At 41.3% G+C, this 12,299-nt stretch overlaps 1 protein-coding gene across 1 annotated transcript; it reads right to left on the bottom strand.

Moving 5' to 3' along the window:
- Window positions 1–1,142: 1,142 nt before the first annotated feature.
- Window positions 1,143–1,901, bottom strand: LOC127136144 (uncharacterized). Its single transcript, XM_051062739.1, has one exon. It carries the CDS (start codon window positions 1,899–1,901, stop codon window positions 1,143–1,145), a length of 759 nt encoding a protein of 252 aa, XP_050918696.1.
- Between the last annotated feature and the right edge of the window lie 10,398 nt (window positions 1,902–12,299).

The following is a 12,299-nucleotide window of genomic DNA, read 5'->3' as shown; positions in this document are numbered from 1 at the left end:
CTTGGATGTCATAGTCGAGATATGTTAGTATTGGAATGACATCCCTAGCTAAATCTCAAGACTTTTCCAGGATGCTAGAGCAGTATAAAGAAAATCTGGCACGAGACTCTTCATATTGATGAAGCAGCATCTCAACAGTAAAAGTGAGATTCTCTGTATCGAGTCGAAGTACCATCTTATATGATAGAATTAAGATGTTCTAGCAAGGGAAAGATACCTTAATTGAATCTAAGACTCTCCGAGGATATTAGAACAGTATCTCTAAAAAAAATCTGAAATGAGACTCTTCATATTGATGAAGTAGTATCTCAAACAGTAAAAATGAGATTCTCTGTATTGAGTCGAAGCAGCATCTTATCTGATAGAATTAAGATATTCCAGCAAGGGAAAGATACCTTAATTAAATCTAAGACTCTCCGAGGATATTAGAGCAGTATCTCTAAAAAAATTGAAATGAGATTCTTCATATTGATGACGCAGCATCTCAAGCAGTAAAATGAGATTCTCTGTATTGAATCGAAGCAGCATCTTATACGACAAAATTAAGATATTCCGAAAAAGGGAATGATACCTTAATTGAATCTAAGACTCTTCGAGGATACTAGAGCAGTATCTAAAAAATAATTGAAATGAGACTCTTCATATTGATGAAGCACTATCTCGAACAGTAAAAATGAGATTCCCTGTATCGAGTCAAAATAGCATCTTATCTGATAGAATCAAGATATTCCAGCAAGGGAAAGATACCTTAACTGAATCTAAGACTCTCCGAGGATATTAGAGCAGTATCTCTAAAAAAATCTGAAATGAGACTCTTCATATTGATGAAGCAGTATCTCAAACAGTAAAAATGAAATTCTCTGTATCGAGTCGAAACAGCATCTTATCTGATAGAATTAAGATATTCCAGCAAGGGATAGATACCTTAATTGAATCTAAGACTCTCTAAGATATTAGAGCAATATCTCTAAAAAAAATCTGAAATGAGACTCTTCATATTGATGAAGCAGTATGTCAAACAGTAAAAATGAGATTCTTTAGATAAATGAAGCAGTATCTCAAATATTCGTCTGTTGGGGGAATTCTTTTAAAAAGACTCCCTTTGGAGGAAATATACTAGAAATGCTCTATAGGGGAAAAGCTCATAAGAGACTTTTTAGGGTAACTTCTGCCATGTCTGAGTTATACTGATAATGCTTCAAGAAGGATTCAGCAAGTTCCCTCCAGGTTCGTATATGCGTGCGCTCGAGCTGCATATACCATTCCAGAGAAGCTCCACTAAGACTATCTTGGAAAAAGTGCATTAAGAGTTTCTCGTCACTAGAATGAGCTGCCATCTTTCTGCAGAAAGCTCGAATGCGAGTCTTTAGACAAGTGATCCCTTGATACTTTTCAAAGCTCGGGACTTTGAACTTGGGAGGAATTTTCATGTCTGGCACTAGGCACATGTCGGCAGCATCCAACCCAAAGGTATCAGGACCTTGCATCGCCTTGAATCTCTCCTCCATCATCTGAAATCTCCTTTCGATGTCAGTAGGAGAAAGACAAAAAGCTTCATAAACTGAGTCAGCCTTTGTAGTGAAGAAAGCGTCCTGCTGCTCGTCAATCTCAGGCTGGAATCTCCTATTGGCGGGGATATTGAATGTATGGTTAGCATTCTGGTATACTGGACCTCTTTTGGGAGGTGGCTGAGTTACAGCAGGCGTCCCAGCTCCTCCTGGTGGATTCACCGGTATAGTCACAACAGCAGGGTTGGCATTAGAGGCTCTCAGATTAGCCTGACGCATTTCCTCTTGTCCCCTAGCCAGATCTTGTAGGGCTTCAACAAGTTGACCCATTTGAGCCTTCACAGTGGTCATATCCTCCCTCATAGTAGCTTGATTCTGCTCTAACTGATCCATGAGCAATCTTTGATTGTTGCGCGTGTAGTATGAATGTCGGGAAGTCAGCTTGACTGTGGATGATTCTGGATAGAAGGGTAGAATGGTAGGTTTTTTGGCTTTTGTTTGATGACATGCAGAATGATGCATGAGTATTGTATTTGATTTTTTTTTATGATGCATGAATGCATGAGTGACTGAATGAATGATACACAAGCATGGTTCTCACAAGCCGGACACACAAGTTGGCATGGTATCACGGGTTCGAGATACAAATGGAGGATAGCTCTGATTGCTTTCCCTAATGGGGATCTCACCGGTTGTAGTCTAGGGTTAGATAGGGACCCCAGAATCATTGATTCATTTGGTTGTTTGTTGCTTACGGCAAAAGCTTGCCGGTCGTCAACTCCCTCAAATGAGCCTCTTCTGGGTGAGATCTTCGTATCGACCCACACGAGAAAAGCTTCTCGAGGGCCCGCACCACGCGACCATTGACATCGGGTTCTAGACAAGAGTCTCAAAGTCACGGACCTCCTTGACTGTTTGCCGCTTACAGCAAAAGCTTGCCGGTCGTTAACTCCATCAAGAAGATCTACTTTGAGTGAGATCTTCATGCCGACCCACACGAGAAAAGCTTCTCGGGGACCCGCATTATGCGACCATCGATCTTAATAGGTCATAGGTTTAATGTTCTACAAAGGTATTTAGAGTCATGGATCCCAATGAAGACATTGATCGCTTATGCCAAAAGCTTGACGGTCGTCAACGTCTCCAAAAGAATCTACTCTAAGCGAGGTTCTCGTGTCGACCTTTACGAGAAAAGCTTCTCGGTGGCCCATACTACTCAACCTCTCCTATCTCAAATTTACACTCTAGACTCGGGTAGAGAGTCTCTCCCACAAGGTTACTTGCAATCGGAGTTGCCATCCACTTGGTATCCTAGAATCATGGAATCCACATGTTAGATCATAAAGTTTAAAGCAAAAGGCGATAAATAAAACAAGCAATATCCAAAGGATAAGCATACACACATGCGAGGAAGAAACCTAGATTAGGCTTGACTTGATTAGGGAGGTCTCCCCAGCAGAGTCGCCAGCTGTCGCTACGCGAAAAATACAGAGTCGCCATCGATTTTTATTTATTCCAAAGGAATGGGAAAATATTGAGAAAACCCCAAAGTATGGTCATCGCAACCACGAACAGGTCCGGAAGTCGGTTATGCAAGGGGAAGTTATTAGCACCCCTCACATCCATGGTACTCCATGGGAACCATCTAGGATGTTTGCGCTTAAGTGTGTATTATTTATCGAAATGCTTGCTTGCCAAAGATTTGCGGAGATGGAGGTAGATTTTAAGTTAGTGTGCTCGCCAAGGAATGGATCCTCGTGCCTACGTATGCCCACTTGTTGAAGTGAGAAATCAGAGCGTTCGTAGTTCGTGGTTTTGAAATTGTTTGTGTTTGTTTTGTTGATTTTATTACCTTGAAGAAGGGTTTTCGAATGGTGTCGCCCTAAGGCTCAAACAAAAGGTTTGAATGTGTTGAGTTGTTTTTTATGTTTTTGATAAAGTGTTATTGATTTCGGATTGTACTAAAGACTATGGATAAAGGTGAACACCTCAAACGGTCAAGCCAAACTTCTTGTGTTCGAAGCACTCAGAATGAGTGTAGAAAAGCTCCAATCTCATCCCTTCTTTATCACTTAAGGCTCGTGACGTACGATCCTAATCGACATTTATTGTATTTTTGAATTTGATTTAGAAAAGACCGCTTGACGTTGGATCAAGGGTTTGTTTAGTGTTTTTTGACTTAAGAAAAGGACCACTTGACGTTGGATCAAGGGTTTGATTATTGGTTGCGAAATGGTGAACGTTCCTAATGCCTAAGGATAACCTAATCAAACAATAAAAGAAAGCAAGTAAATGCGTACATCGGAAAGGGGATGGGGGTACATGTAAAGTACAAAGGATTGCAAGAAATAAAAGATCTCATTGTCAGGTAGCCCAAGAGAAAGCCATGTGTGTGTAATTGTGTCCTAAACTAGAAAGCATGCAAAATTATCCTATTTCTAAGTCTAGGGGTACAATCGTCATTTCACCATTTGGTTAATCTTTTAAGTAAGTTCTATTTAAAACAATTAAATCCTAAACTAATTTACTATTATTTCTAAGAATATTTCTACTTCTAAATTTATTTCTAATTCTAGTTAAAATTCTAAAATTGTTATTTAATTCTAAAATATTCTAAATCCTAAAATTATTTCTAATTGTTCTAATATTCTAATTAACTAATTCTAAAATCAATTTTTAATATTTTCATAATTAATCCTAAAATTAATCTCTAATACTACTAACCTAATAACTACTAACTAATCCTAATTACTAGTTATCCTAATTACTAGTTAACCTTAACTATTGTAAAAACCAAGTCATGGATTGTTCAGAAATGCAGCAGACTGGGCCTAAAGGCTAAGCCTACACTGAGGGGGTATGAATAGCGAAAGGAGTGTGGAAATATTGAAGGTTCGGGCCTAAGGCCCAACTAAACCCAAGGCTGCATCAACGGGATGTATATCCCTTCTTCGTCTTCCTGTGAACAAAATGTCTCCGAGAAAAATAGAAGCAGCGTGTGTTTAAACGACTCCGCCACGCCGGAGCTCATCGCTGGCGACGGCGGAGCTCATCGTTGGCGACGGCGGAGCTCCTATCACCACCAAAACCATGTCAATACAGCGAAATTCCAAACCGAACCTACGCACGGAAATAGTTTCCCTTAACTCTTTAAAATCCGTCCGAATCGAGGACGTCCTTCCAAGAAACTAAACTCTCACGGGCGAAATCACACGGTGGATTCACGTTAACTCAAACAACTAGCTTAGGGTTCATGATTTCTAAGAACAACTCCACAATCCGGTGGCGAATTTATGCCGAACCGATGAGAAAAACTAAATACCTCCGATGTGAATTCCGACGAGGATGAGCTGAAGAAGATGGACGTGGTTTTTTATTGACGGTGAAGCTTCCGACGATGACCGAGTGAAGCAGACGCCAGTGTTGGATCCAGAGGCGTACGCGAGCAATCGAGGCGTTTAATGAGTGATTTCTCCGTGTCGGACTTCCGTTAGTCCTTCCACCAGATCTCTGATGAAATGATGTCAGCCAGTTGAAGTTCAGTGGCTACATGTTCCAAGGTAATCACCTTGTCTTCCACCAGATCTCTGATGAAATGATGTCTAATGTCAATATGTTTGGTCCTGCTGTGTTGGATGGGATTCTTGGAAATATTGATGGCACTGAGATTATCACATAACAATGTCATGACATTTTGAGTGACATTGTACTCAGTGAGCATCTGTTTCATCCAAACCAGTTGGGAACAACTGCTTCCAGCGGCTATGTATTCAGCCTCAACAGTGGACAGGGATACACAATTCTGCTTCTTGCTGAACCAAGATATGAGATTGTCTCCCAAGAAGAAACAACCTCCTGATGTGCTTTTTCTGTCATCAGCACTCCCAGCCCAGTCAGCATCACAGTACCCAGATAGGACAGGCTCAGAACCATGTGAGTACAGCATCCCATAGTCACAAGTCCCATTGATGTACTTGAGAATCCTTTTGACTTGATTCAAGTGGCTCACTTTAGGCTCTGCTTGGTATCTAGCACACACTCCAACTGCATAAGAAATGTCAGGTCTACTTGCAGTTAGGTATAGTAGACTGCCTATCATGCTTCTATACAGACATTGATCAACACTAGGCCCTCCATCATCTTTGGTTAACTTTAGATGAGTAGGAGCAGGAGTTCTCTTGTGCCTAGCATTATCCATACCATCTTAACTATGTTTTTGGCATAGTTGCTTTGAGAGAGAAACATAGAGTCTTCCATTTGGTTGACTTGCATTCCAAGAAAATAAGTCAGTTCCCCAACCAGACTCATTTCAAACTCAGATTGCATTTGATGAACAAAATGTTTTACCATTTGTTCTGACATTCCACCAAAGACTATATCATCCATATAGATTTGAGCAATCATGATTTTCCCTTCTTCATCTTTCACAAACAAGGTTTTATCTATCCCACCTTTTCTGTATCCATTTGAGGTCAGAAATTCAGTCAACCTTTCATACGATGCTCTAGGAGCTTGCTTCAACCCATACAAGGCTTTCTTCAACTTGTACACATGCTTAGGTTGGTTAGGATCACAGAACCCTTTAGGTTGTTCCACATAGACTTCTTCATTCAAGTAGCCATTCAAGAATGCACTCTTCACATCCATTTGGAACAGTTTAAACTTCAGAATGCATGCTACACCTAACAGCAATCTGATGGACTCAAGCCTAGCAACAGGAGAAAACGTCTCATCAAAATCAACCCCTTCAACTTGAGTGTATCCTTGAGCTACTAGTCTTGCTTTATTCCTAGTAATTACTCCTTTCTCATCAGACTTGTTTTTGTAGATCCACTTGGTACCAATGATGTTGGTCCCTTCACGTCTCAGAACTAACTCCCATACTTCATTCCTTTTAAACTGCTCAAGTTCCTCTTGCATGGCATTGATCCAGTATTCGTCAGTCAGGGCTTCTTTCACATTCTTTGGTTCAACCTTGGATACAAAACAGGAATTTGAGCTTATTCCCCTTGACCTTGTAGTCACACCACTATTGGGATCCCCTATGATAAGATCCTTAGGGTGGTCTTTCTGAATTCTGATGTATGGCATTTTGGTGGTTGCATCTACTTCACATTCAGGAGGAGGTTCCTGTACTTCTTCAGACTTGACTTGAATGTCTGTTGAACTGTCAAGGAATGTTTCAACATCCTCTATGACATCGATTCCTTCCTCTTTATCATCCACAATAACATTTATGGATTCCATCAGGACATTGGTCCTGTAGTTGAACACTCTGTAAGCTCTGCTGTTAGTGGAGTATCCTAGAAATATACCCTCATCACTTTTGGGATCCAGTTTCCTTCTCTGTTCACGATCTGTGAGAATGTAGCATTTACTTCCAAAGATATGAAAGTACTTCACAGTGGTTTTTCTGCCTTTCCATATTTCATACAGAGTGGAGGAGGTTCCTTTTCTCAAGGTGACTCTGTTGTGAACATAGCACGCGGTATTCATAGCTTCAGCCCAAAAGTGCATAGGGAGCTTCTTTGCATGAATCATAGCTCTGGCAGATTCTTGAATAGTTCTATTTTTCCTTTCAACTATCCCATTCTGCTGGGGAGTTATAGGGGAGGAGAACTCATGACTTATTCCTTCAGACGAGCAAAACTCATCAAACTTGGAATTTTTGAATTCCGTACCATGATCACTCCTAATTCGGACAACACAACTGTCCTTTTCCCTTTGGAGTCTGATGCACAGCTCTTTGAAGACATCAAATGTATCTGACTTCTCTCTGATAAAGCTTATCCACGTGTATCTGGAATGGTCATCAACCACCACGTATGCATATCTCTTTCCACCCAGACTTTCAACCTGCATAGGTCCCATTAAGTCCATGTGCAACAGTTCCAGAACTCTGGAAGTTGTAGGATGTCCCAGCTTCGGATGTGACATCTTGGTTTGCTTGCCCACCTGGCATTCTCCACAGACTCTTCCTTCATCAATAAGCAACTTTGGAATTCCTCTGACTGCTTCCTTGGATATGATCTTCTTCATTCCCCGTAAGTGGAGATGTCCAAGGTGTCTATGCCACAGCTTCACCTCCTTTTCTTCTTGGCTGAAGAGCAGATTGTGGAGAAGTTTGAGACTTTAGGTTCCCACAGATAGCAGTTATCTTTGGACCTGGATCCTCTCATAACTTCCTGATTGTCACCATTCGTCACAATACATAGCTCCTTAGAAAACTGAACATAGAACCCTTGATCACACAGCCGGCTTATGCTGATGAGGTTTGCAGTTAGTCCTGTTACTAACAACACATTATTCAGTTTTGGAACTCCAGAGCAGTCCAGCTTACCCACACCTTTTATTTTTCCTTTAGCACCATCACCAAAGGTCACATAGCTGGTAGTGTGAGGTTGAATATCTACCAATAGATTTTCCATACCAGTCATATGTCTTGAGCATCCACTGTCAAAGTACCAGTCTTCTTTGGTAGAAACCCTTAGAGCTGTGTGAGCTAACCTATCATACCATTGTCTCTTCTTGTTGGAGACATGGTGCCTATATGTCTTATGCTTAGGCCTGACATGAGGGACTTGGTTCGGGTAACCATGAAGCTTGTAGCAGAAGGCTTTTATATGCCCAAGCCTACCACAGTGGTGACATCTCCATTTCTGGAATTTCCTCTTCTGATGATTATTCATCCTGGTTCCCCGATGTTGAGACATTGGATGTGACCTCCGCTTGAATTTCTGAACTTTAGCCTTTGGGCGTTTGCGTTCAGCTGAGGATCTTTTCCCAAAGCCTAAACCAGATGTGGTTCCAAACTTCTGTCCCACCTTTAGGATCTCTTCCAAGGTGTCAGTTCCTTTATTCATCATTCTGATGGATTTAGTCATCTGATTCAGCTTGGAGGTCAGCAGGGTTATCTCACCATTTAGACCCTCTATGGCCGTCAGATGCTTTTGTCTCTCATCTTCCAGCTCCTTGATGAGTTTCTTCTGCTTTTCTCCTTGTACACGCACTTCTGCACTGGTGACACACAGCTTCTTATAAGCTGCAGCAAGTTCATCAAAGGTCAGTTCATCTGCACTTGAGTCATCATCAGTGGCACAAACACTGGTTAGTGCAGTGACATGTTTAGCAGATTCTCCTTCAGATTCACTTTCAGAATCTCCTTCAGACCATGTGATAGCTAGCCCCTTCTTTTGCATCTTGAGGTAAGTAGGGCATTCAGCTCTGACGTGTCCATACCCTTCACAACCATGACACTGGATTCCCTTGCCTTGGTTGAACTTTTCTTCAGAAGTTGATCTTTTCTTGATGTCAGACGAGATGTTCTTGACATTAGGTCTACCTCTTTGATCAATCTTCTTCACGAACTTGTTGAACTGTCTCCCAAGCATGGCTAAGGCTTCTGATATGCTTTCATCACCTCTAGTATATCCTGCTTCTGACTCCTCTTCAGCATTAGATACAAAAGCTATGCTTTTGTTTTTCTTTTCAGCATTCTCACACAAGCCCATTTCAAAGGTTTGGAGAGAACCAATGAGCTCATCCACCTTCATATTGCAGATGTCTTGAGCCTCCTCTATGGCTGTGACCTTCATAGCAAATCTCTTAGGCAAGGACCTGAGAATCTTTCTTACAAGTTTCTCTTCAGCCATTTTCTCACCTAATCCACCAGAGGTGTTTGCAATTTCAAGAATATTCATGTGAAAGTCATGAATAGTCTCATCCTCTTTCATCCTCAGATTTTCAAACTTGGTGGTCAGCATCTGAAGTTTGGACATCTTCACCTTGGAAGTACCTTCATGAGTTATCTTGAGGGTATCCCAAACTTCCTTAGCTAGCTCACAGTGGTGTACCAGCCTGAAGATGTTCTTACTGATTCCATTGAACAATGCATTCAAGGCCTTAGAATTTCCAAGGGCTAATGCCTCTTGCTCCTTGTCCCATTCTTCTTCAGGAATTTGCACACTGACTCCATCTTCACCTGTCTTCGTTGGATGTTCCCATCCTTTGTTGACAGCTCTCCAGACTTTGCTATCTAGAGACCTTAAGAAGGCTATCATACGAGGCTTCCAGTCATCATAGTTAGAGCCATCCAACATGGGTGGTCTATTTGAGTGTCCTATATCCTTGTCCATGGTACTAGAAAGTAACTTCCCTAGATCTCACCTAGAAATTAACAGGCAGGGTGCCTGCTCTGATACCAATTGAAATTCTAGTTATTAGACTTTCGATGTCACACGGGTTGTTATGACATCCAATTCTGCACAGACAAGAATTATGCAGAACTTAAAAGTAAGTGCAGTAAATAACACAAGCAATTGTTTACCCAGTTCAGTCCAACATGACCTACGTCTGGGGGCTACCAAGCCAGGGAGGAAATCCACTATCAGTAATATTAATTCAAAGCTAAACTCACCCGTTTACAACTCTTCACTTAATCCCTACCCAATGCAATTTCAATCTTACACTATAATCATAGTTCCTACTCACTCCCCCTCAATCACCTCAGTGATTACTACCTTTAATCAATATTAAAGACAATTTTGAAGTCACACTTCAAACAATTCTTGATTGTGCTTAACAGCTTTAATCAAGATACACAGCACTCACGCTTAAAAGCTTAGAGTGACACAACACTTACAACTCAATGAACACCCTACACCAAAGCAATCATCTACGAGATAACAACTTGGTTTACAAGATATGTCTAATACAAGACTCACAAAAATACAGCAGTGAAGTATGATGAACACACTAAATCTTCACGCCTCAAAATCCCCAGTTCTGAATGAAGGAACGACTTCCTTTTATATTGCAGTACTTGGGCTTTGCACTTGTATTCTCCTAAATTTAAGGTCACGCGAGTTCCCTTAAATTCCACATCTAGGTTACTAACAAATAGGCTATTTGTTAGGTTCATTAAATGTAGCTTGGTTGTTGATTTCCTGGATTTTCTCTCAGCTGTTGAATCCCTGAAGAATAGCCTGAGAAAAAGCTGAAACAGAAAAACTAAACAACCTATAATCTAGCATATGCTGTCAGGAATGAATGTCACAACATTCAGCTTGACATCAAGGACCATATGCTAAGTCTGTTTTTCCTGAAAACAGACTGTACAAGTTTGCTGAACTGTACAGGACCAAACTGTCCATTCTACAGTAGCAACTTACATTAATACATGTCAAAGCATCCAATTTGACATTTACACATTTAGCCTTAAGTCAGTTCTGTTATCCTTTTGAAGAACAGACTGAGAAACATACTGAAGTGTAGCAGAACACCACTCTGTCTATTGTTCAGTATATGCTGTCAATGATGAATGTCATAATATCCAGTTTGACATTCAGATAGTAGGCCTTATGCCAGGTCTGGTATTTCCTTGATAACCAGATTGGAAATGAATACTGAGCTCTAACAGAACACCAACTGTTCTATTCCTCAGTATCTGCTGACAGGGATGAATGTCACCACATCCAATTTGACATTCAATAAATCCTGTATTAGCTAATCCTGCAGTAAGTTACTCAAGTATGTCATGACATTAGTCAAGACATCAGAGTACAGTTAGATATTCTAACCTACAATGCAGTTACACAAACGCCTTCACAACATGTCATGACATCAGTCAAGACATTAAAATGCAGCTAGTGTTTTACCATACAATGCAGCCAATTAAACACCTACATGAAGGCACCGAGAAAGAATTTTCCGTTGGGGATATCTTCTTGGTAATTGTTCTTTTTGGAATGGTGAAACGATTCGCCATACAAATCCTAAGATTCGGGATGGCAGATGACCTTGCTGAGGACGACAGTAGGCGAATGGAAGGTAAATTGTTAATCGACAACTCTGAGGTTGGGGACGAAAACAAAAGCGACACTGATTGCTGGGGATTGAATCGTTCTGATCTCAATACTACGATTGGGGTAAAACTGGACATTCTCAACTCTGTGGTTAGAGACAAACTGTGATTAATATCGGTTCTGAGACTGGAGGGAGGGTAAGCGTCAACTCTGAGGTTGGGTATAATGAAGGACAACGACCCTAAGGCCGGGAACAAAGGTAGTAGGCGTCAACTCGGAGGTTGGGCTTGCAGTTGAACATCGACTCTAAGGTCAGGAGCAAAGGTAGGCGTCAACTCGGAGGTTGGGTTTGCAGTTATCAACTCTGAGGTTGGAGAATAAGAAAATGACACAACAACTCGAAAGTTGGGAAAAAGGTAGTCATTCCGCTCTGAGGTTGGGGATAAAAGGTAGTCGTCAACTCTAAGGTTGGAAAAAGGCAGTCGTTCAACTCTGAGGCTGAAGAAAGATAACTATTCAGCTCTGAGACCGGGGAATAAGGAGACATACAACTCTGAGGTTGGGGGTAACATGGTACATTCACTCTGAAGTGTAAAACGGTAGGTATTCAACTCTGAGGTCGAAAAAAGGTGATCGTCAACCCTAAGGTTGGAAAAAGTTAGGTCCTAAGCTCTGAGGCTTAAAAGAGGTACACCAACTCCGGAGTTAGAAAAAATGTAACTGCCCAACTCTGAGGCCGGGAGCGAAAAATGGTAAACGTCAACTTCGAGGTTGGAACCTTGGCAACCAGGTCTCTCCATCGTTGAGCGTACTCTTTGAACGATTCATCCGGCTTCTGAGAAAGGCTTTGGAGCTGAGTCCGATTGGGAGCCATGTTTGAGTTATACTGATAATGCTTCAAGAAGGCTTCAGCAAGTTCCCTCCAGGTTCGTATATGCGTGCGCTCAAGCTGCATATACCATTCTAGAGAAGCTCCACTAAGACTATC

The sequence above is a fragment of the Lathyrus oleraceus genome, chromosome 4, assembly GCF_024323335.1.
Source record: "Lathyrus oleraceus cultivar Zhongwan6 chromosome 4, CAAS_Psat_ZW6_1.0, whole genome shotgun sequence".
Taxonomy (NCBI): domain Eukaryota; kingdom Viridiplantae; phylum Streptophyta; class Magnoliopsida; order Fabales; family Fabaceae; genus Lathyrus; species Lathyrus oleraceus.
Note: the sequence above shows the minus strand (reverse complement) of the source record. Positions and strands in the feature narration are given on the sequence as shown.